Source organism: Gopherus evgoodei, chromosome 1 (assembly GCF_007399415.2).
Source record: "Gopherus evgoodei ecotype Sinaloan lineage chromosome 1, rGopEvg1_v1.p, whole genome shotgun sequence".
In the NCBI taxonomy this organism is placed as follows: domain Eukaryota; kingdom Metazoa; phylum Chordata; order Testudines; family Testudinidae; genus Gopherus; species Gopherus evgoodei.
In genome coordinates, this window is record NC_044322.1 from 108,171,649 (window position 1) to 108,197,085 (window position 25,437).

Here is a 25,437-nt window from a genome sequence, read left to right on the forward strand (position 1 = left end):
TCAGCTGGGGGCCATGCCCCAATCAGGCTGCAGCTGGCTTAATGAGGGCCCAAGTGGTCCTTATAAGAGCGCTGGGGCCAGAAGCCAAAAAAGGAGTCTCTCTCTAGCTTGCTGAGGGAGAAAAGCCTGGCTGCTGGGGAGCTGAACTGAGTACCTAAAGTGGAGCAGGGCTGAGGGAAGGCTAGAGGAGCTGGTGAGCTCAAGCCTGGAAACCCCCCAGACTGCAGGCCTGGTTAAAGGCCGGAAAGGGTACTGGGGTTGCAGAGGGGCAGCCCAAGGGCAGGCAGAGGCAGCAGGTCCAACCCCTCCCCGCCAGTGATGAGTGGCAATTATGCTCCAGTCTGCCCCAGTGAATGGGGGTTAGATGGTGACCGGCAGTAGCCTGATACTGAGGCGAGGTGGGGATAGGAGGTTGGGGGTTCCCTGGGGAGAGGAGACCCAGCGAGAGTGCAGGGTCCTGTAGAGGGCTGTCTGGAGCTGGAAATGCTAATTCCCTGGATGACCAGCAGGAGGCGCTGCACTGATGAGTCATCGCCTCGTTACATGCACTTTACATAAAAGCAAAACAAAAAAACCCCACACAGCTGTCCAAAGTCTAAGAAACAATCCTAGATAAACATAGAAAAAGGAGATGAACATTTTTGAGCCAACTGGAGTTCTTTTAAGACTGATGTAATTAAATTTACTGCAGTGGAGTTACTCCTGACTTATGCCAGCCTAAGATGAGAATCAGGCCCCGTGAATCATCTCTGTTGCATGATAATGGCAGAAGCACCGATGATGGGTCATGTGTGTGGGTCCTGTGTGGAAATTCAACATGTTTAATAACCCTCACACTTCTCCTTTGTTAACAAATGTGAAGTAAGCTCACTTTCGCCTTTATAAAACATGTAGGGTTATTGGCCCAAGGTGTTTGTAAGGACTTTTTTAAAGCAGTTTGCAAGGTACCCAATGTGTTTGCTTACTGTAGCAGTGCATGTTTCTTCATTTTAACTGAGTGACTTTAAATAGAAACAAAATGGACAGTTGTTGCTAGCAAGGCTGTGAAAACAGAGGGAGGAAATAAAGATGCAGGGCTGATCTGACCAACCATCATCAGTCACACAAACTCTTACTGACTTCAGATCACCTTTAACTGTTTTTTTTAATCTTCTTGGGAACCATGGATGTGATCTTTTCTCAGGCCTTATCTACACTCAGGATTTGTCCTGACGGCAGTCATTATTGGCCAGCCACTAGCATAGCAGGAGCAGTGCAAACCTGTGCTGTAGATAGGCAAAGCTGATATGAATCATGATTTGAACAGAGGTAGCTTACTCTGGTTTCAGTTCATTTCAAAAGCAGTACTTGTGGAGTAAGGTGCTACTGAATGTGAGGAAGGGGGGCAGAAGTGGGTCTTAAGTGATGACGCACAGGACTATAGTCTAAATATAGGCACATGAGGGTTGTGGTGATCCACGAAACACTCATTCCAAGGTAAATGGTGATATTTATTGACTAATCTGTAAACTGTTTCTATCACCTTAACACTTGAGTGCCTTGTGTGTATTAAAAATAAATACAAAGTTGTCAAATTATTCTGCCGCACTAAAAATAGAGACTCCATACGCTCATGTGGTCTGCTTCAAAAATAGTCCAGCGATCAGATGAAAGCTTGACTAAACAAATATATATTACAGTGGGCCCTAATGCTTGCCAAGTATGGTGCCTGGCCGACTGCCAAAGAGAGCAGGTTCCAAAGGCACAGGCTCTCCCCTGAGACTGCCCTGCTGTCAGTCCTGGAGAATGCAACCCCAAGAGCTGACAGCAAGAATGACCCAGCGGATTGCAACTGTTGCAATGGGATATGGGGAGAGTGACAATGGGGCCCATTCCACCTTTGTAATTTGTAAAACATGCCAAATATCACAGTCATTGAGCACAGATACAATTTTATATTAAAAAAAACTTTACAAATCTCACTGACAATTCAAAACACTCCCACATTCCTATCAGTTATACTATTAACCCTCCTTCCACCCATCCGCAATCAGAGGGAAAAGCCTGAGAGCTATTGCACCATAAACATATTGATTAGGGTGTTGCACACTTTGTTGCATTTGAAGAAGCTCATTGCACACCATGGGCTCCCTGCATTCCTCCATTTCCCACATAAACTCCCTGTGTGCTGCCCTCCCATCCCCCTTTATTTTTGCAATCCCCATCTCCTCCTTCATGCTAGGGGTTCTGTGTACTCCCCCCATAGGTGGGTTTCTTATTTTTCCCTCCATGGCAGAGGTTCTGTGTGCTCCCCATTCCCCCCTCTCCCACATGCCAGGTGCTTTGTGTGTGCCCCTGTCCTCTTCCCCCATTCCACTGTCCTCCCCCCATGCTAGAGGCTCTGTGTGACCCCCATTCCTCCTTCTCCCATAGCAGGAACCCTGTCATAGGTTGCCTTGTCCAGTGCAACCCCAGGGGGTGAGGGCGGGTATTTGTCTCTTAACAGACATCCTTCTCTGGCTGTAGGCACTGCTGTAGAGTCAGCTTAGAGAGCATAGTCCTCTCGTTGTAAGCCTTTGGCAGGTGGCAAACATAAAATAGGCACAAAACAATCAAAAAATGATAAGTGTTAACCAAACAACACTGCAGCCTGCAAAACTGTCTAGACTCACCCAGCAGTTCTCCACAAGGTAAGAGGTCCGTAGTCTCTGTAAAAAGATCTGGGACCAAAGGAGCCAGGCTGAGCACCCTCGGTTCTAAACAAAAGGGAAAACAAAGTAAAGACAATCCTGTTATTCAGGAGTTAAAGTAATTTAAGGAACTTACCAGTACGCAGGGCTGGGGTCCTGAGCAAGGTGGGAGGGAAGCTCAAGTGGAAGGGGCGGGGCTGTGGGCCGAAGAGGCTGGGGCTTTGAATCCCCAGGCCCTTTAAATCACCACTGCTACCCGGGGGCTTCGGCTGCATTAGCAGTGGCCAGGAGTTCTAGGCCCTTTAAATCACGCTGGAGCCCCATGGTAGCGTTAGTTGCGGCTGGGAGCCCCAGGGCTCTGGGGGTGATTTAAAGGGCCTGGGGATCCCGGCTGCCACTGCTACCCCAGGGCTATGGCAGTGGGGATCTGGCAGTGATTTAAAGGGCCAGAGGCTGACCTGGGGAAGCTGCCCTCTTCTGATATGGTCGGCTCTGTACTGGCTCTTGCCGGTATGCTGTACTGGGCCAGTCCGGCTTTCTTTCCCCTCTGGTGTTATTTCTCCAGTGGGTCCAGGTGGCAGAGGCTCTTAAGCCATTTTCCTGGTAGGCAGCCCCTGCTCTGTAAGGCCAGGGAGGTCTAGCTCTGCCTCCTGCCTCCTGCTGCCTTGTAGGGGGTTGGATCCTCCCCTTTAAGGAGCTGTCCCTCTCCAGGTTTGACAGGCCTCAGAAGTTGCACTGGGCTGGGTCTGACTGTGCCTAGAGAAGCTCTTTAATGTAAGAATAGTTATGCTGGGTCAGACCAGTGGTCCATCTAGCCCAGCATCCTATCTTCCAGCTGTGGCCAGTGTCAGATGTTTCAGAGGGAACGAACAGAAGAGGGCATTTATTGCATGATCCATCCCCTGTTGTCCAGTCCCAGCTTCCTGCAGTCAGATGTTTAGGGACACCCATTGATCTTGGCTAATAGTCATTGATGTACCTATCCTTCATGAGCTTATCTAATTCTTTTTTTAACTCATTTATACTTTTGACCAGGGGTCGCAACCTTTGTCATGCAGCCCATCAGGTAATCCGCTGGCGGGCTGCGAGACATTTTGTTTACGTTGATTATCCACAGGCATTTTCCAGGCCAATGGGAACTTCAGCTACTGGCTGCTCCCTGTGACTGCAGTCCTATACCAGATGAGCCTCCAGTTGTGCAAAGAAAAGGACTAATGTGGGAGTTGAGACGGAAGCAGTAGAAGCACATTTCCAGTGGGAGCAAGGTGGATCTATGGCTACGTGGTTTTCCCCCATTCCACTGTTCCTCTATCCCATTTTCTCCCCTCCTAACCTCGCCTGGCACCTCCCTGATAGTGGGGATTTACTCCCCAGGTAGGAAAGCACTAGTTTTAACATTTATAGATTGTAACCAACAGCTTCAACTGCACTCAGAAGCTAACAGGTGGTCAATGAATAACAAGGAGCACTGGTGTTAGTGCCCATGGTGGCTTACTCCATTTAAGGGGACAGGCTGGATCCTGCACAAATTAAAGCTTCAAGGCTCTTTTTGAAGGTAGCTTTAAGTAGGACACATGGCAGTAATATAGCTCTGTGTTGTAATACATAAGTGTTGATCATTGCGGGGAGGGTCAGAAAGAAACAGTCTCTAGGTTAAACATACAGAGGGAAAAAATACATTGCTCATGGGTTTCCCAAAACAGCCGTTGATCCAATATGACTCCAAGACTGCAAACTATCGATTGTCATCACGATTCTGGATTGACCTTTAGTTAGTCTGCTCCCTTCCAAGGCCCCACCTCTGTTAGGCACAGGAGAACAGAGAGAAGTATAACTGGTCAAAACATGTCACTGTCTTATCCGGTGATAAACAGGAGGGGTATCAGAACTGAAAATCAAAAAATAGTAACGAGAAAACAAAGTAGAAAAAAGAAGAAAAGAAAAATGAATGGGCGTGGGCTAAAACACACAACAAAGTTAAAAACCACAGAAGAGGTGCAGTTTGCCATCTCACTGCCCTTGTTTCGATAACTGCTATATTAACCAACAGTCCTAGTGCGGAATATTGGGAACCCCCTCTGTTAACCTGTTGTCATGTTAAGAACTGACCATTTATTCCTGCTCTCTGTTTTCTGTCTCTTAGCAAGTTTCTAATCCATGACAGTACTTTACCTGTCATCCCCAAACTAGTTGATTTCCTTAATAACCTCTTGTAAGGGATTTTGTCAAAAGCTTTTTGAAAGTCCAAATAAATTACGTCAACTGCTGTTGCTTTAGCTAATATTTCACTCAAAATGGAATGCTGTAAAAACCGCTGTAAAACACGCCAGATATCCAACAAATCTGGATTATGTATTTCTCTCTCCCTTAGTCAGGAAGGGACCAGGATGTTTTTAAGTCTGGGATTTCCTGTAGGTATCCAAATAGCTTTCTTGTGTAGAACACAGAAGCTTCAAGATTTCCTAAGCTGGCATATGTGCTATAAATCTCTCCCTAGAATGCTTCCTACACTTTTCCTAAGAGAGTAAATGCCCCAATCATTTTTTCAGGCTCTGCATATGTTTACAAAGGTTAGGCTATTCCAAAAGTTAGCAGAAACATGCCCTATGATTCAGCTAATCTTAGGAAGTTTTTAGATGTCAATCTACATATACAAAACAGACACAGGATGTGGGGAAGGGATAGGTGAGAAGCAGGGCCGGCTTCAGGCCAATTCCGCCAATTCCACCAATTCCCCCAAATTGGGCCCCGCGCCTAAGAGGGCCCCACGCCCAGTGGCAGGGCCGCCGGTCGGCAGGGGGGCAAGTGGTCGAGAATCCCTTCCCTGGCTAGAGGCTCCTCTTTAATTTTTACTCACCTGGTGCTGCTCCGGGTCTTCGACGGCACTTTGGCGGCGGGTCCTTCACTCGCTCCGGGTCTTCGGCAGCACTTCAGTGGCAGGTCCTTCAGTGTCGCTGAAGACCTGGAGCGAGTGAAGGACCCGCCGCCGAAAACTAGGAGCGCCGCCCGGCCAGTACAAGCCCCACATATTTTTTTATGTGTGTTTTTTTTTTTAGTCATCCCTGCCAGGGCCCTGTTGAAACTGTTCAAATCGGGCCCCGCACTTGCTAAAGTCGGCCCTGACAAGAACATACAGGCAGAGCAAACAGAACGATGGTTTGTCAGTGTCAGGGAACTGCCAGGATATTTTAAATTTGTAAACAATTTTTGGGTGGCATTTTTGTTTATTTTACACTTTAGTTGTATTTGTATTAACTACATTATAGGGCAACGGTAGGAGGGAAGGGAAGATAGGAAGGGATTAGCTAAAATGTAAAGAATAAAGGGAGGCAAGGGGAAAGGGGGAGGAAAGAATGGGAAGAAGATGGAGGGCAGAATGGAGAGGGACATGGAGGGAAGTAGGAGGCTGCAGTGAAGAGAGTATGAGGGGAAGGGCAACTGGATCCAGCAGCCAATTAGGAGAGGGAAGAGACTGTTCAAAGTGAAAACTGTAGAAAATGGTTTGATGACATGATTCGTTTCCAAAGGTCTCTGTTGATGCTGTCTCTGCAGCTGCTCCTGCTGGCCTGAGTCTCTGGCTGGTTCTACTGTGAAGTTTCTTTTTCTTCTCCTGAGCCCACATGCAGAAGGTGAAATATATATTGTATGAAAGTATTTAATGGGGAGATTTTCAAAAGGGCTAGAGTGATTTAGTAGCACAAGGGTCCCACTGACAGCTAAAGGGACTTGTACTCCTAAATATCTTTTAGTCACTTTTGAAAATTTTCCTCTAATGGTTGGAAACATTTTCTTACTGTTCCCTATGCTACTGGCAAGTATGCTCACAGGTTTTCCAGTTAGTTTGGCCATCTATACTGTTTGCTGAGTAATGAAAATAGCAAATGTTCCAATATTCTTTTGTTGTTTTTTTGCACAGATATATCAGTTAGCTGCTGTTAAATGGTATGTTGAAGGAGTAAGTAGAAAAGCAAAAGTGAGCAAAAGTTTAATGCTAGCGTACGTTTTGGAAAAGTTATTAAACCTCATGTTTTTGAGTTTGTCAATCTCTAACTATAAAGGATTATTAGGGGGACAAACTATTCTAGGTCTGCCTCATGCAAGATTGCTTGCACCTTCCTCTGAAGTACCTGATGCTGGCCACCATCAGAGACAGGATACTGGACTTGATGGCCCTTCAGCAGTTGCTATATTTCCCGTGTGTGTATAAAATGAGTTTAGCAGCAACATACAGCAACGTGTGATGGGCCACTAATGATGGAGAGAATCCTGTAACCACAGGGGCCTTGTCTAGGCTAAGAAAACAGATTGTGTTTGAAAATATGTTAGCTATCAAACTCTGAGCATAACTTTGCACCTAGTGTGGACACTTCAACACTTTGAAAAATATTGACCTTAAGTTCCTCGACAAGATCTTGTCTAGACAAGGCCTTAAGCACATGAATAATTTCACTCATAGAAGTAGTTTAACTGAAGTAAATGGGGAAAAGGGCACAAATACATTATAAACCATTTTGTACAGGTTCATTTTCAAAATATTTGTAAGTCCTTTATACTGGCTTAGCAACTACTACCATAAATTATAATTGTGGAAAGTCACAAAGTAAACCAGTGAAACATATGGCAGGCTGTAGACATGATGCCTGGAAATGAACATAGCCAGGGAAGCTAACACTTCAGTTACCATACATTGTTTTAATAACTGGCTTCATTGCTCATATAAACTGTAAGCAAATGAGTAAAATGTCCAAATGGGATCAGTTGGGCCAGGGATATGCTGCCAATGTTCCTAGAAGGAATGCCCATAAAAATGTTCCCCTTTAGCCTTTGATAAAACTCACTTTTGATAAAACCCACATGAGCGTACTTGCAGAGAGGACAATGAGGGACTGAAGAATCTATTCACTTTTTTTTCCAGCTTAAACAAAAACAATTTGACCACAGCCAAGTGTATTTTTATATGTTTTCCTTTGTTCTGCAAAAGATGCCAAATTAAAATTGTATATAATATAAAATGCTTATGCAATACACTGTGTTAAACTTGTGTAATTTGAAATAGGCAGATGTGTGTAGCTTTGCGAGGGAGTTTAAGAGTATCCTGCCCTCGTAACGTTTGCAACCACATACAATTTGGTACATTTCAAAGACAAAAAATCTACTCTTCAGGAATATTTTTTAAGGGTCATCTGACAATGTTTAGAATGGATCAGCTTTATCAAAAGTAGAGACAGCATCCCAATCCTCTTCTCTGTTTGGTGGTAGAATGTTAATAAGGGTGCACAGAGAGCCCTTCCCAGCACATCGCTGACGCTGCGGCTGCACTACTTCGCAGTCAACCCATGAAAATTGAATTAAGTGCTACGCCTCTCGCAGAGCTGCACACAGAAGTCAATATTAGAGGCGACTTAGGTCACTGTAAAGGACCCAGTAGTGTAGACACATATGTTAACAGGTCGACTTAAGGTGGCCTCCTTCAACCTAATTTTTTAGTGTAGACCAGGCCTGACTTGAGCTAACCAATTCTGCTCCTTCAAAAAACTGTAGTTTTCTTGTGGAAGTCTTTGTTAAGCTATTCCACGAGGTTTCTTTTTTCTTCTAGTGCCTGTATGGCTCCAGAAGCAACACTGTCACTGACTGCTTCAAATATAATAGTAGTAAAACACCTTCACTTGGAAATATCAAATGATACAAAACCATTATTTATAAACCTGTTCTCTTATATGGTGAGTTCAAATTGCAATTAAGTGGCATAAACCAACCCTCCACTAGAGGGCACATACAACATAAACTGTTTGTTCAACGTTAGATCGTTGTTAACGTTACCAAGGTCAAGCACAATACAGCGTAAACCTATTCCTGACAGATTTATGAGTCTATTCTGCACTGTTTAGGATCCATCTGGTTACATCGTGAATTAAATTGTTCACTCAGCAACTGCTGGCTTCCTGGGTAGTAAAAGAGTACATGGCGCACATACTTATTTGAATGCTAAAAAATCCTGACGGATGCCACGATTTGAAGATCAAATATCCACTTTACCTCTAGGTGAAATGCCAGTATAAACATTACCACTATTAGCCACCATGTATATTGGGGAAGGGGGGAAGGGTTTAAATGGTCTCCCAGACAATCTGCCTAAATCTGATCGTGGATACTGGGGATGTGTATAAAGTATATGATTTGCCACTGTGTGCATGGGAACATACATCCCCATGTAATATGTGTGACTATATAATACACACACACAGAGTCCCTATTACTTACGCAGGATGCATTTGTACAATAGCTCAGACGTTTGCATTTGTATCCCGCGTGCTGCAGATGCCAAGCTCTGCGAGACGGCAGCTCCCCACATATGTGCAAGCAGCGCTCGATGCGTGTTACAAAGGAGACCTGCCCGCAGCAGCTGTGCCCTGAGTGAGCCATGCCCGCCGGAGGGGCGCGGGCTCCGCCGCAGGTTTGTGTGCAGAGAAGGGGCCTCGCGTCTTTTCTTCTCCTCCGGCTGTCAGTGATGTCATGCGGAGGCAGCCGCCGCGGCGGGGGGAGGAGGCGCTGCAGGTTCATGTGTATGTAATGAAAAGGCAGTTGACAAGCTGCCAAAACGCACGAGAGAGAGAGAAACTGGACCCACTGGATTTCGCAAAGCGAGTCGTCATCTGCAGCAGCTCCATGGCGAGGGAGGAGGGAGCGGCGGCCCCGGCCTCTGCTGCTTCAATGTGAACCCCCAAGCCAGGGGTGGGGGATCCTAGGGGGGGCACAGGCCAAATACAGCCTCCTGCGGCGCGCGCTTGCTTCCCCCCTCGCCGGGATTTACCCTCCGTGTGGCGGCGGCAGCGGCCATGAACTCCGCGGAGCAGACCGTTACATGGCTGATCACCCTGGGCGTGCTGGAGTCGCCCAAAAAGACGATCTCGGACCCCGAGGGGTTTTTGCAATCGTCTCTGAAAGACGGAGTGGTGCTGTGTCGGCTGCTGGACCGCCTGCTCCCGGGCACCATAGATAAAGTAAGTGCATGTTCCTCTGCCCCTGAATCCCACCCCTACCCAGCCAGCCAGCCTTGGCGTGTGTTTGCACCAGAGAAGGAACACACACACACACACACACACACACACACACACACACACACACACCATCCCCCTGCAGCATGCACAGTCCCACAGGATCTAGGCTCACGCAGCTCAGAATGCACCGGGTGCTGAATAATGCATCCACCCTGCAGGGTGTCAGATGCACCCCGGCTCCCGTGGCAGCTGAGCCGGTGACTGCAAAAGCCCAATGTGCAGAACGAGCCTGTGACACTAACGTCGCCTGCTCTGTGGGGAGGAAAGGGGCGCCCGGGTGGGGCAAAGCTTAAGCGCCCCAGCCGAGAGAGCGCGGTGCTTGCTGCACGCAGCCACATGGGCTGACGAACCCGAGAAGACACGTCCCCGCCCTGATTCCCCTGTCGGGGAGTGAACTGAGCCGGGATTAGATTCACGCGCTTTCCTTTGTGCAAAGATCCCCCCTTACCCCACCCTTGAAAGCCCGGGGAGCGGTAAAGGAAACGGGCGGCTTGTGCCCTCTGCATGCGGCCGCCTCCCCCAGCCCGCCGCACGGCAACCTCCTCCAGCGGGGAGCGCTGCGAAGGCGCCATTGCCTGGGGCTGGGGGCAGAGGAGGGGGCGCAGGCAAGGCTGGACTCTAGTAGGTCACGTTTAAAGAGACAGGAGCCTGGAGCGGGCTAGTCCAGAGCTGTGGAATAACCCCTCCCCGTGCGAGGGAGAAGAGATTCAGCCCAGTGGATAGGAATGAGGTTATTTTTTGTGGCTGTAATGTGTTAGCCTCAGTCCTGGTGTATTAAAATGGCCAGATAAAAACAAGTTCCCAATCAGACATCGTCCTGTGGGAACCACGTGACATGAGTTTATTTAGGAAAATGCTAAAGAAGATATATTAAATATACACTATGGTCATTATTGGTTATGAAGTACTGGCAGTGTGCTAGGTGCTGTGAAGACAGAGTCCTTGTCCTGCGTAATTTACAGTCAGAAGCCCCGATTTCCTTCCTGTGGGTGCACCTGAATGGAGCCCCAGTGGTTCTGTGCAGGCACAGGGATCCACCCGATTGCAGGATTGGGGCCTAAGTAGAGGTAAAGATAATAAGCAGGGAGAGTGGATGAGGCAAGTAGTGTGCTCAAATGGTGAGCTGAGTTAGTACATAGGTTTTTGGGGTTTTTGAGTTTCATAATTTTTGTGAGATTATTTTATAGGGGAGAAAATGCCTCTCAGTATTAAAATCCTAGCTGTATGCGAAGGAGAAATGTATACAGGATCAGATGTATCCATTTCAATCTTCCTTTAGGACATTCCAAAACCAGTCCATATAACGTCTGGAATACAAAAAGTGTTTCAAACAGCACAGGATGCACTGTGACCCAGTCTCAGTAAACATTAGAGGAATGTTTTTAAATACTAGAAATAGTTTTCAGGAGGACTGTTTGTTTTTGTATTGTTTGGGCCTTTTATTGTTTACCTATCACTCAGAAGATCCTACTTTGTTCAAAGTGACATAAAAATGGCATTACAGTTTTATTTTGCATTGTGTGACAAATATAAATATATGGTGTGAAATAACTTCCATGTACACTTATATACAATAGTTCCTCTAGTATTCCAAATAGAGAGGATTTATTCCATGCTCAAAAGAGGCTACAGTACTTGGAATGTTCAGGTTGAAACATCGGGGCTTTATTTACCAATTTTTCTTCAGAATATTAGAGGAATTAGTGTTTGTATGGACACTGTGTTACATATATTATTTTTTCTACAGAGCACATAGGCAAACTTTTATATATATATCAGCACTTAAGTTCAAACTTTGCCTTTATACCATATAAGATACCGAGGAAAAGAATGTTGAAGAGTGTTTGGTGGGCCAATGGGAAACCTCTGTTTTTTAAAATACAGTATGATTAATGAGGCAGAATGGTTTAGTAGTCAAGGCACTGAACTAAAATAGAAGAGATCTGGGTTCAATTCTTGTCTCTATTACAGACTACCATTACTCTTTATTTGCATTGTCATTGCAGTGGTGCCCAGGGGCCACCAATCAGGGATTAGGTCCCATTGTGCTAGGCACTGTACGAACACATAACCAAAAGAAAAAATTTGGTCCCTGACCCAAAGAATATGCAATCTAACGATGAGATATGGCAACAAGGGGAAGTGACATACAGAGGGCTGAAGCACAAAATATCAATGAGGTGCATATGAGCAATGTGATAAGCAATGGTCACAGCACATCAGCGAGCTAATCGCTGTGTGCCTCAGTTGCCCATCTGTAAAATGGAGGGGATAGTACTTCCTTTCTCCCACCCTGTATCTTGTCTGTGTAGGATCCAGTGCTGCAGAGATTCACCCCTGGTTTAATTTTCCACACTGTGCGTAATCCCAGAGTAAGTCTTTGCTGGGTCAAAGCTTTAGATTCCTTGGTGCAGGGACTATCTCTTACTATATGTATGTACAGAACCTCGCACAATGGGGCCCTGAACTTAACTGGGGCCATTAGATGATACTGTAATATAAATAATAATAATTAAGAAAGTGGAATGGAAGAGAGCATGAGAACAGTATCTTCAGAGAGTGCATGAATTCTACACGAGTGCCAAGGAATTGAGTATTGAATTGTTCATGCAAATGATGGACTATCTGCCATTTTTATACCAGGTGCCAGAGTAACTAGAACCAGCAAAGTCACACAACTTTTCAGACAGGATGAAACTCACTCACCCATGGCGGGTCCATTCAAGGCTCACCATGACACTTAAGCTCTGTAGTAGGGTTGTGCAGTAAGGCACAGTACTTGGTCCACTGCGTAGAGGGCCATTCACATTCCCTGTGTGCTGAACTTGCTGTGACTAGGTCTCTGTTAAGAGGACTCAGGAAGAGCCTATTGGACCCACACTTTGACAGATCTAGTGTCTTGGAGCCACTATCTAGGGCAGTAGTTTTCAACCTGTGGTCCGTGAACCATGGGGGGTCCAGAGACCATGTCGAAGATTTCCACAGGGGTCCGCACCTCCATTCAAAAAATTTTAGGGGTACGCAAATGAAAAGTTGAAAACCACTTGTCTAGGGGGTTGTACAGCAGTGTCAAACACTGTTTAAATTCATTGACTAGAATAGCTACCATACAGGAGCTGTGGTCTTCTCATTTTGGGTGTGTGTGTGGATTGTGTCCCCCTAATCCTCAGATACTTTCCTGAATAAATTCCATTAATTTATTCATTATAGGGGAAGGGATGACTTTCATTCATACTGCACTTTCATATCCAAAAAACTACACTCAAAAAACTTTGCTAATGCTCCATGTCAGCATTTTAAAGATTCTGTTTAAATTACGAACACATATCACACATTGCTAGCAATAGGAGTTTTGGTGCACAAGAAATGTAGGATTGGCTCCATTTTCTCTAATTCTCATTTTGTTTCTCTGTTACTAGAACTATCTGCATGAAAACAGAGTAGTTGTTTTTAAGTGTTCATGTTCTCCTAATGTTATCATTCTGTTTGCAACATTGTTACTACTACCAAGAGTAATTAATATAGCTCGAGACACATGCAGAGTTCTTTTCAAATCTGGGCCTTGGTACTTTACTCCTTGGGACCCAAAAGCCTACTGACTTAAATGGGCATTTTGGAGGCCCAAGAAATGTAGGATTGGGCCCATAAACTAAGGCCTTGTCTACACTACAGAGTTTTGTTAACAAAAGTAAGCTTTCATTGACAAAACAGTGGAGGTGTACACACTACAATGCTCCTTCCACTGACAAAACCCTCCTGCTTTGCCGACAAAATAAAACCACCTTAATGAGAGACGTAAAGCTTTTTGTGACAAATTATATTGACAAAGGTTCAGTGTAGACACTGAGCTTGGTTATGTTGCTATAAATGGCCTCCTGGAGTTGTCCCATAATGTCCATCCTGACCACTCTGGGCAGCAGTTCAAACTCCGCTGCCCTGCACCAAGGTACACAGGCATCCGCCCCCCCCCCCTTTGAAGACCAGGGGATTTTTGAAATTCCACTTCCTGTTTGTTTGGCACGGACAGTTCACATCACATCTTCCCAGCTGATCATGGCTGCTCCCCACAGCAAACGCTGTCCCGCTTGGAGCACATCTGAGTTGTTAGATTTGCTAGCGCTGTGGGGAGAAGAGGCTGTGCAGTCCCAGCTCCACTTTAGCTGTAGGAACTTTGATACATACAGTCAGATTTCTTGTGGCATGTTGGATAAGAGCTACAACTGGGACACACATCAATGTTGTGCAAAAGTATAGGAGCTGAGGCAGGTGTACCAATCGGCAAGGGAGTCAAACCATCACTTCGGTGCTGGGCCAAAGATTTGCTGCTTCTATAAGGAATAGGTGCCATCCTTGGTGGCCACCCCATCTCCACCACCAAGAGCCCTGTGGATAGTTTGGTGGGGCTGGAGACAGTGGACTCAACTCCGATGAGGAAGTGGTGGACGAGGAGGTCAAGTTGGAGGATGATGTGGAGCACCTGGCAGTGTCATCCAGTGGGGCGGCGAGTCAGGAACTCTTTTCCATTCTGGAGGGGTCTAGCCAGTCCCAGCAGTCTGTCTCTGGTGTGCATGATGCAGGAGAGGGGAGCTCTGGTAAGTGATCTTTTTGAGTTGTTGCTGCTTGGTTATATGAAGCAGAGCTGTCCTTTGCTTTATTATATGCTAGAAATGGGTGACGGGATAGAAATGTACAAGACTAGCTGTGTTGGCACGTGCCTCATGTTCCCCTGGGCAGCTTTGCAGTGCGGTGGAACAGTGTATTAATGCACACTGAGATTTCATGGGAATCCTTCAGAGAGATCTCTAGGAAGCTTCCCTGGAGATACTTGCCAATCCTCTGTTGAAGGTTCCTTGGCATAGCTGCTTTGTTCCTTCCCCCATTGTAGGAAATTTTCCTGTGCCAGTCAGTAATCACTTGTATAGTAACCAAAGTGGCACACAGGCGAAAAGCATAGGGACCTGGTCTGAAGCCACACTCATGCAAGAGATGCACCCTTGCATCCTTCCTTACCCTCAGGAATGAGATATCGTCTTCTATGACCGCTGCCTGTGGTAAATGGTGGCAGAATTTACAATATTGGCCCTAGTCACCTGCAGTGATCCCCTTAAAAAAACGAGACCCTTTGCCCCATCTTGAGCGCCCGCCCCCACTGACCTGGGCTGAACTCACCATATTTAAGGTGTTCACCGAGCTGTGTGCTTGCCAAAAGAGACAGTGAGAAACTGATTCGTATTTTTTATAAGGTGCATTTTACTCTAATGAGTTGATGCCGTGCGTGCACTAAAATTCATGCTTCTGTTTATTGTTTCTTGTGCTTCTGCAGATGTGGACTTCAGTGGAACCCTCTACACACTGGCAGAGCACCTCTGCTAGATAAGGAAGCAACCAAGGAGGTGCAAGGAGTACCTGTTTTGAGAGGTGTTCCAATCCTCAGAGGCCAAAGAACAAGAACGCAGGTTGTGGAGAGAAAGTTTAAAGGAAAATGATAAAATAGAGAGGCAGGACAGAAAGGAGAGCCAGGAGTGAATTTTAATGGACCAGGAGCAGATGATAAAAGTGATGGAGGAGCAAACAGAGATGTTACAGTCCCTAATCACACTGCAGGCAGAATTCATGCATGCTCGACCCCCCTGCAGGTGATACAGAACTGCTTTCCATGCCCTTCCCAAACTCCTCCCACACATTCCTTGCAACTTCCTGGCCCATCTTGGTACCTGGTCACTCCACGTCTTCGGACTGCTTCCAAAATGATATCGGGACTTACACATAGCTATGAAAGCCTACACAGCCCTTCATTGTTATCTCCCTGCCCACCAAGCTTTTGTGTGTATTGTTTATGGGTATTTAATAAAAACAAACTTGCTGAATGATAACCAATCTTTATTTGTCTCCAAAAGACTGTGGTTGTTGCTGGAATGAATACACAGTGGCAATTTAATAATTTGCTGAATAAAAATCCCAGTCAGGAATCATCAAAATTTTAATGCAAGGTGGCAAGTTAACAAAGCATGGCAGGAGTGCTGTATGGAATGACTTATTACTGGAGCTGATTGTCAGAATGGTGCCTCAAAAGCTCCCTGATTCAGATAGACCCCTCTTGTGTCCCTCTAATAGCCCTGATATCTGGCTGCTCAAAATTAGCCGCAAGGTGATCCACCTCTGTGCTCTACCTGGGGGGAAACTTCTACCCCTTAGCTTCACAAGTATCATGGAACACACAGCAGGCTGCTTTGACCATGAGAATATTTTCCTCATTTAGGTCTAATCTGCCATAAAGGCAGCGCTAGCATGCTTTTAATCTGCCAAAGGCACATTCTATGGTCATTCTGCACCTGCTCAGCCTATTGTTGAAGCACTCCTTGCTGCTGTCTAGGCTTCCTGTGTAAGGCTTCATGAGCCACTGGAGTAAGGAGTAGGCTGGGTACCCCAGGATCACCATGGGCATTTCAATATCCCCACTGGAATCATCTGGTCTGGAAAGAAAGTCCCTGCTTCCTGTACAGGCCAGTGTTCCTGAAGATGCATGCATTATGCACCTTCCCTGACCACCCCACGTTGATGTCAGTGAAACGCCCACGGTGATGAACAAGCGCCTGTAACACTATGGAGAAGTACCCATTCCTATTGATGTACTCCGTCGCAAGGTGGTCTGGTGTCAAAATTGGAATGTATGTGCCATCTGTTGCCCCTCTGCAGTTGGGGGAAACCCATTTCTGCAAAGCCATCCACTATTTCATGCAAATTGCCAAGAGCCAGGGTCCTTCATAGCAGGATGTAATTAATGGCCCTTCACACTTGCCTTAATGCAGCCCCAGCGGTGGACTTCCCAACTCCAAACTGATTTGTGATCGACCAGTAGCAGTCTGGAGTTGCCAGCTTCCCCCAGCGATCGCCACACGCTTCTCCACCAAGAAGGCAGCTCTCATTTTGGTTTCCTTACACTGCAGTGCAAGGGCGAGCACAGCACACAGTTCCAGGAAGATGGATTTCTGCATCTGAAAGTTCTTCAGCCACTGCTCGTCATCCCAGACCTGCCTAATGATGCGATCCCACCACTCAGTGCTTGTTTCCTGAGCCCAAAAGTGATGGTCCACTGTGTGCAGCTTCTCTGTGAATGCCAAAAGTAATCTGGTGTTGTTTCTTTTCATGGCACGCAGCAGGTCAAGCAGATTTGGTCCTCATGATATACTGCAGGACGAACTGTGATGTTTTCATAACAGGGACTACAATAGTAGAGAGCAGTGCAGGATCCATCCTTTTAGACAGAGAAGGTGGGCGCATAGTAAACAGGGGCTGTTGAAAAATGCTGTGAAACACAGTCAGAAGCCCAGGGAATCATGGGATGGAAAAAAACTGCATCATAGGACATTGAGCCCTCACCCATGATGCATTGCAATCCATTCTGCCTTCCCACAGCTCCTAGCTACAGAAGGCGGTGAGTAGCGCAGTGGGATAAATACCCACAGTGCACTGCTCTCTCTGTCAGTGCTAGAGCACCAATTGTGGGCATGCTCTGTTGACAGAATAAGCGTTGCTTGAACATGCACAAACGATATAATTATACCGGTTTTTGATTGTCAGCTTAACTCGCATTAACAAAATTCTATTGTGGATACAAGGCCTAAGACTCTTTCACTTCCCCAAAGAGTTAGGATTGTGACTCACTAGGCATAAACAATATGAACAGACCTCATTTTCATGCAAATACCCTAGTAATTAAAAACAGATGGGACATACAGAAAATACATGACAGATCAGCAGGAGAGGATCTAAATAGAATGTTTGTCAATCAGCTGCTTTTTAGAAAATGCTTTTAGAAAATAGTATGTGTTTAGAAGACATCTGTCTGGGGAGAGGGATTGAGGAGGAAATTACATATAACAGTATTAATACTTTTTAATGCCCTGCTTTTAAGGCCTTTGAGCACCATAATAAAAATTAGTGAAAACAGAAGTATAATAAACAAAGGCAGTGTGCCCATTAAAAGGCAAAAAGCTCAAAGAACAGGTTTGTCTTAAGCAGAGAAACAAGTCAATGGATTTTGATACTAGATGGCCTGACCTTTTTGTCTACAGTAAATACACTACCTCATGCACAGAATAACAAGGAGAGGTTCCTTTCAGAAAGCTGTGGTTAAATTATTTTCACATTAAAACTGTATTCGCTCTTCAATACAAGAAAATTCTAAACTTACTAGATTTCAAGATGTGTAAAATGAAAAAATTAGGAAAGCATTGTTACTGTAGATGGTGTCTCTTATTTTTAGGCAGTCATGTGAGATCATATTACTCTCTGCATTTCAGAATAAAACACGTTAATGCTGAACAGAAATTTTAGCATGCTGGTTCTGCTGAAAACTTTGACTTGAATATGAGAAATGAACGAAAGAAAAAACAGTTCTTAAAAGAAAATTGTTACAAGCTTTTTGGAGCACATATGTTTATATTGGGGAGCTGTTCTCTTTTAAAGAGTAGGGACCTTATCATGTGTATCACCATCAATGTTAGAAATTGTTTGACTGAAAAGCCATGGCTTCAAATTACAGCATTTCAATCACGTGTTTTAAATTAGAGTTACGATGAGAGTGGGACGGAGGGAACTATTCATAAAAGTTGCTGTGGAGATGCCTTTCATTATAGGAAACATTTTCTAAATAAGTTGCTCTATCTTAGACCAGTTGACCCACATTTGATACTGTATATAGGGATTAAAACTAGAGTGGGAACCTTCCTTGTCATTTCAGAGTAGCAGCCATGTTAGTCTGTATCCGCAAAAAGAACAGGAGTACTTGTGGCACCTTAGAGACTTAGGTGCCACAAGTACTCCTGTTTTTTTTTCCTTGACATACTCCACTAAGTTTTGTTGTACTTTTGCTTGTAGTTTGATGTCCCTATTTATAAAGAGCATTATTCTAAAGAGACTCTTATTCAGCTAACTGCCATGTTGAGGAAAAGACGTAGGGATTCCTCATTGTGATCTGGCACCTTTATTGTGCTCCTCCGCAACTAACAGAATCATCCAAAGCACAGGACTTGGTGTTGATGGGGGACTTCAACTACCCAAACATCTGTTGGGAAAATAATACAGAAGGGCACAACTTATCCAACAAGTTCTTGGAACACATTGGAGACAACTTTTTATTACAAAAGGTAGAGAGGCTGTTCTAGATTTGATTCTGACAAATAGAGAGGAATTGGTTGAGAATTTGAGGGTGCAAGGCAACTTGTGTGAAAATGATCTTGAAATGCTAAGTTCATAATTCTAAGGAATGGAAGGCGGGAAAACAGCAGAATAAAGACAAAAGATTTCAGGAAGGAAGGCTTTAGCAAATTCAGAGAATTGGTCATTGAGAGCCCATAAAGCAAGTCTAAGGGAAAAAAGAGTTCAGAAGAGTTGACTTTTTTTAAAGAAACATTAAGGGTACAAGAGCAAACTATTCCAGTGCATAGGAAAGATAGAAAGTATGGCAAGAGACCACTCAGGCTTAACCAGGAGTTCTTCAGCAAACTTTGAAACTCAAAATGTCATGCAAAAAAGTGGAAACTAGGTCAAATTTCAAAGGATGAGTATTAAAAAAACCCCAACACCACAAGCATGCAGGGGCAAAATTAAAAAGGCCAAAGTACAAAACATGATTAAACTAGCTAGGGACATAAAGGGTAACAAGAAATATTTTACAAATACATTAGAAGCAAGAGGAAGACCAAGACAGAGTAGGGCCATTACTCAACGAGGAGGGAAAGACAATAATAGAAAACACAGCAATGGCCGAAGTGTTAAATTCCTTTTTTGTTTCAGGTTGGCAGTGATAGGAAAACTAACATAGTGAACATCAATGTAAATGGGGTAGGATATGAAGCAAAAATAGGGAAAGAACAAGTTAAGAATTACTTAGACAAATTAGATATCTTCAAGTTGCCAGGGCCTGAAGAAATATATCCTAGAATAGTTAAGGAATTGGCTGAAGAGGCAATCTCTGAGCCATTAACGAGGATCTCTGAGAACTCGTGGAGGACAGGAGAGACCACAAAGGACTGGAAGAGGGCAAATTCAGTACCCTACCTATAAAAAAGGGAATAAGAACAACCCAGGGTATTATAGACCAGTCTAATTTTGGTATCCGGAAAGATAAAAGAGCAAATAAACAATCAAATTTGTAATCATCTAGAAGATAATAAATTGATAAGTAACAGTCAACATGGATTTGTCAAGAAGAAATCTTGTGAAACCAACCTAATATCCTTCATTGACAGGGTAAAGAAGGCAGTGAGAAGCCGTGGATGTGGTATATCTCTACTTTATTAAGGCTTATGAGACTGTCTCACATAAGCCAGCTAGAGAAATATAGTCTAGACGAGCCTACTATAAGGTAGATGCACAACTGATTTGAAAATTGTACTCAGAGAGTAGTTATTATCAATGGTTCACAGTCACGCTTGAAGGGTATATTGAGTAGAATCCCTCAGGGATATGTCTTGTGTCTGGATGATGGCATAGAGAATATACTTACAAAGTTTGTGGACATTACCAAGCTGGGAGTGTTTACAAGCATTTGGAGGACAGGATTAGAATTCAAAATGATCTTGACAAGCTTGAGAAATGGTCTGAAATAAATAGGATGAAATTCAGTAAGGACAAACACAAAGTACTTTACTTGGGAAGGAAAGTCAATTGCACAAATACTGAATAGGAAATGACTGCTTAGGAAGGAGTGCTGCAGAAGAAGGTCTGGGCGATATAGTGGATAACAAATTAAATATGAGCCAATGATGTAGTACTGTTGCAAAAAAAAAAGTGAACATAATTCTGGGATGTATTAGTGTTGTAATAAAGACATGGGAGGTAATACTTCCATTCTACTCAGCACTGATAAGACCTCACCTGCAGTACTGTGTCCTGTTTTGGGCACCACACTTTGAAAAAGATGTGGATAAACTGGAGAAAGTCAAGAGGAGAGTAACAAAAATGATTAAAGGTCTAGAAAACATGACATATGAGGAAAGGTTGAAAAAATTGGGTTTGTTTAGCGTGGAGAAGAGATGACTGAGATGGGGACATGAAAACAGTCTTCAAGTACATAAACATTTGTTATAATAAGAAGAAGGCGATAAATTGTTCTCTATATCTACTGAGGACAGGACAAGAAATAACTGTCTTAAATTGCAGCAAGGGAGATTTAGGTTAGACATTAAGAAAAACTTCCTAACTGCAAAGGTAATTGATCACTGGTACAAATTACCTAGGGAGGTTGTGGAATCTCTGTCATTGGAGGATTTTAAGAACAGGTTAGACAAACACCTGTCAGGGATGGTCTAGATCAGGGGCAGGCAACCTATGGCATAAGTGCCGAAGGCGGCATGCGAGTTGATTTTCAGTGGTACTCACACTGCCCAGGAACTGGTCACTGGTCCAGGGGGCTCTGCATTTTAATGTAATTTTAAATGAAGCTTCTTAAACATTTAAAAAAACCTTATTTACTTTACATACAAGTGTTTAGTTATATATTATAGACATATATATAATGGGTGGAGGGATAGCTCAGTGGTTTGCGCCATTGGCCTGTTAAACTTAGGGTTATGAGCTCAATCCTTGAGGGGGGATCTAGAGCAAAAATCAGTAGCTGGTCCTACTAGTAAAGGCAGGGGGCTGGACTCAATTACATTTCAGGGTCCCTTCCAGTTCTATGAGATATAGGCATATCTCCATATATATTTTTATTTTTTTAAAGAGACCTTCTAAAAACATTAAAATATATTACTGGCATGCAAAACTTTAAATTAGAGTGAATAAATGAAGACTCGGCACAGCACTTCTGAAAGGTTGCCGACCCCTGGTCTAGATAATATTTAGTCCTGTTTCAGTGAAGGGGACTGGACTAGATGACCTGTCGAGGTCCCCTCTAGTCCTACATTTCTGTGATTCTGTGTAATGGGGTTTCACAGGTGAGATGGCTTTTTGAAGCCCTTTGAATAGGAGGCATGCTGGGGAGAGAAGGGGTATGGCTGAAGCCTAGCACGCTTTGGCTGTTATCTGTGGAACAGACCCTAGTGAGTTCCTGAAGTTGAGTGTAAGTTATAGCAACCCTGAAGCTGCTCTGATTTATGTAGGAGGCAGGACTAGAATACAGGAGTGCAATGCTGATTTAAAGCCACCTTTGCCACTTTCCCCTTCTGTTCCTGCATCAAGGAAGAAGTATAGTGGTGGGAAGAGCACAGTCTGGTTTAGGAAGAATAGAGCGCCATTTTTTTGCTGGTTGAGACTCGAAGGAAATTTATACTCATATAAGAATTTATTTTCTACATGGGAAAGCTCGGACACCAAAGTAAAATTAATCTGGTTATTTAAAGGGATAGTATCAGGATTGAGGGGGCAAATACATTTGAGTCCTCTTAATCCCTTTAGGAGTGAGGTCTCTGGCCTAAATAAATGTCTCGAGCTTTAATTTTGGACAAAAATAATTTAATTTGCTAATGACCCACAGAAAACAAATGCAGCACTGGATGTACATTGAATAGGAGCACAAACATTTATGCACAATCACTTCCCACAAAGGGAGCCCAAGCATTCATGCACATCTGCTTTTCCTTAACTGTTCTGCTTGCAGGCAACTACGGTGATTAGCAAAATGAGAACGATGTTTGAAACCAGTAACGATCATTTGTCTCTGACTTCACACTGAATTCTTGGGGCCACATTTTTCTATCAGATACGCAAGTCTGAGGACAGAGTCTAGTGTTTTGAGGATTTGGGAGGAAGAAAGAGAAGGTGGTTAGGAATCAGAAGAGAATGGCATTTGGAGGTGTACTGAGCTAGAAAGCAATGGCATTTTTGGTGGGGAAGCCTGGCAACGTTGTACATAGTGTGAGTTTATAGTGCTAGCTGAGAGCAGATTGTGGGGCACAGACAGTGAAGCAGGTTGGTCCCTGTGACATCAATCGGGGCATCAGAGTATCTCCACCTGAGGGCTGTACCATGCAGATTAGCACCAAAAGGATGTTCCGTTCCCCCCTGTTGAAATCCAGAGAGAAACAGTTTGCAGGCCCTCATCACAGTAGTTGAGAGACATAGCAGGGCTGGACCTAGGGAAGAGGAGACATGTTTGCGTATTTATGCGCATATGGTCTCTCTCCTGGCAATAGTCCCTTACTTACTAGCCTCCCAAGGAGGTTATCTGTGCTTCTGGCAGGAATAATGTGCACCAGGATTCCCTGTGCAGATTAGCTCTACTTCTGCAGTATTTTGAGGGCTGGTTACCACTTTCCCTGCATTGGCCAGAATGTGGCCCATATAATTTACTCAGAGAACGTATTTTATTGCCTGTGTTTTACAGCTGCTCCAAAGTCTAACAAAAATGACAGCTTAATGCTGTTAAGGATTCATTCATAACACATTTAAGGCCCCTTTGTCCCCTTCATCCCTGCTGCTAGAAGGGATGAGACTCTAGCAGACACAGATAGAGGGGTGGTACATTGCCATTTCCACAGTGACTCCTCCCCAATGGTTCCCCGGACTTAGGCAACTGTGCCGTCAGCCAAGGAAGCACTGTATGCGTGCCAGAGAAGAAGGGAGCTTTGGTGGCTCTTCTTTGAAAAATGGGTCTTGTCAAGAAGGGTGGGTGTGGCTCTTGGGTAAAATCAGGGCTGCTGAGGACTGAGGAGTCATGGAGAAACCCACCTCCCCAAACAATGAAAATACTGAGTGAGGAAAATACTTTTGTGACAAATACTCCTTAGGTGCTCCAGCCCTGGAACACCACAGAAAAAAAATTAGTGGGTGCTTTGCACCCACCAGTAGCCAGCTTCCCCTCCCCATCCCCAGCACCTCCCATCTGCTGCCGGACCTGCTGATCAACTCCTCCCCCCCATACCCAGCGCCTCCCGCTTGGCTGCGATCAGCTGTTCCACGGCATGCAGGAGATGCTGGGTGGAGAGGAGCAGGAACAGGGCACGCTCTGGGAAAGGGGTGGAACTGGGTGGGAGCAGGAGAAGGCAGAGCAGAGGCGGTGCTTTGGGGGAAGGAGTGGAGTGGGGGGTGGGACTGGAGGTTGAGCACCCCCAGGGAAAGGAGGAAGTTGTTGCCTGTGCTGTGAGACAAATTATTTTATTGGTATTGTTCTCATTCATATTGCTTCCCTGGACTCTGGTTGCCACAGGGCTTTCCAGACAGGCCTGGTTCAGCCATTTTCTCTCCCTGCCAGGAGGGCAGATGGGATCCTCTCTCCTTAGCTCTTGGGTTCTCAGTTGCCCCAGTGTTACCCAGCTCAAACTCAGAACATCCTCCATCTGTGGGAGGAAAGGAGAGAGCTTTGAGCCAGAATCAGCTGCCTGCCTCCCTAAACCAACCTACAGTCCTGACTCCTTGACTCACTGGCGGTGTGCAGATGCCAGACGTTCAAAAATCAAGCTAAAGAACTCTTGAGAATGACTTAAAATTGAGATTTTCAAAAATAATACAGTTTGGGTTCTTTTTATTTACTTTCTGGCTTTTGAGCCTGTTGGGGTCACATTTTTCAAGCTTTCCTCCAAAAAATGACTTTTAAAAAAAATGAAAGTTGAGATTTTCATGCAGCCACTTAGTTCTGAAGCAGAGGCTTTAAGAAAAACACAAAATATCACGAGGCTTGTGATAAAATCATGAGAGTTGGCAACCGGTTAGAAATGGACTCCAGCTGGCACCCTTGGGAGCTCTGCTCCCTGGCTCCTGGTCAAATTTGGCAATCCTGGCCTCACTAACAAGATCCAAGCTTGGCTCCATGGAACAGTGTATAGTTCCCTCCAGACCTTGTTGGAGAAGTACAGTGGTGGTTCCAGTGCCCCATGCTCTTCAGAGCAACCTGTGTGATATGCTGGATCTGTCCTGCTCTGGACGGGCTAATGGCTGCAAAGATTGGAAAGAAATCTCCTTTTCCTCTTGGCTACCCTTTTAAGGCCAGCAGAGTGGGAGCATAGGTTAATAATCCAAATAGCTCTTCCTTTCAAGGAAACGTGGAGACAAAGAGGCAACTGCGGGCAGGCTGGTGTATGGAGAAGGAAAACAAAACGTGGGGTGCCTGCCTGCTGCAAAATGGAGAATTCTGCATCCAAAATGTTGAATTTTGCCGCTTCTTTCAAAATTTCAAATTTTGCAGCAAATATCACTGATCAAGAATCACAGAGCATACCAGTTACGCTAATCTTATTTCTGACCCCAAAGCCAGAGATATCCCCTAACATGTTTGTATAAAATATTTCCATTACAATAAACAGTCCTTACTTTCAAGTTTCTGAGGGGAGGAAATAGGAATTCATTTGAATGGAAGTTAGGTCGCAAAGTAACAATGAGGCAGTAAATTCAACCTACAAGGTGTTAAAATAATGATGGGGGGAACTGGCGGGGCCCCTATATTTATGTTGTGTAACACTTTACATCATAAAGGGGTCTTGTTACCTTTTCTTTTAGAAGCTCTCACATCTTCAGTGTTTGCCGTAGACCTTTGATCATAGAATATCAGGGTTGGAAGGGACCTCGGGAGGTCATCTAGTCCAACCCCCTGCTCAAAGCAGGACCAATCCCCAACTAAATCATCCCAGCCAGGGCTTTATCAAGCCTGACCTTAAAAACCACTAAGGAAGGAGATTCCACCACCTCCCTAGGTAACCCAGTGCTTCACCACCCTCCTAGTGAAAAAGTTTTTCCTAATATCCAACCTAAACCGCCCCCACTGCAACTTG

At 44.7% G+C, this 25,437-nt stretch overlaps 1 protein-coding gene across 6 annotated transcripts in view; it reads left to right on the plus strand.

Annotated features, from left to right (window-relative positions):
- The first annotated feature begins 9,050 nt into the window (after positions 1-9,050).
- Positions 9,051-25,437, plus strand: part of ARHGEF7 (Rho guanine nucleotide exchange factor 7) — a 220,589-nt gene continuing 204,202 nt past the window's right edge. For 2 of the 6 annotated variants that reach the window (XM_030568751.1, XM_030568722.1), the window contains exon 1: positions 9,053-9,670. In XM_030568751.1, the coding sequence (XP_030424611.1) occupies positions 9,506-9,670 (165 nt within the window). In that variant the 5' untranslated portion in view covers positions 9,053-9,505. Of the gene's footprint in view, positions 9,671-25,437 lie in introns of all 6 variants that reach the window. The other 4 variants (XM_030568714.1, XM_030568761.1, XM_030568732.1 and 1 more) reach the window with 4 other exon arrangements.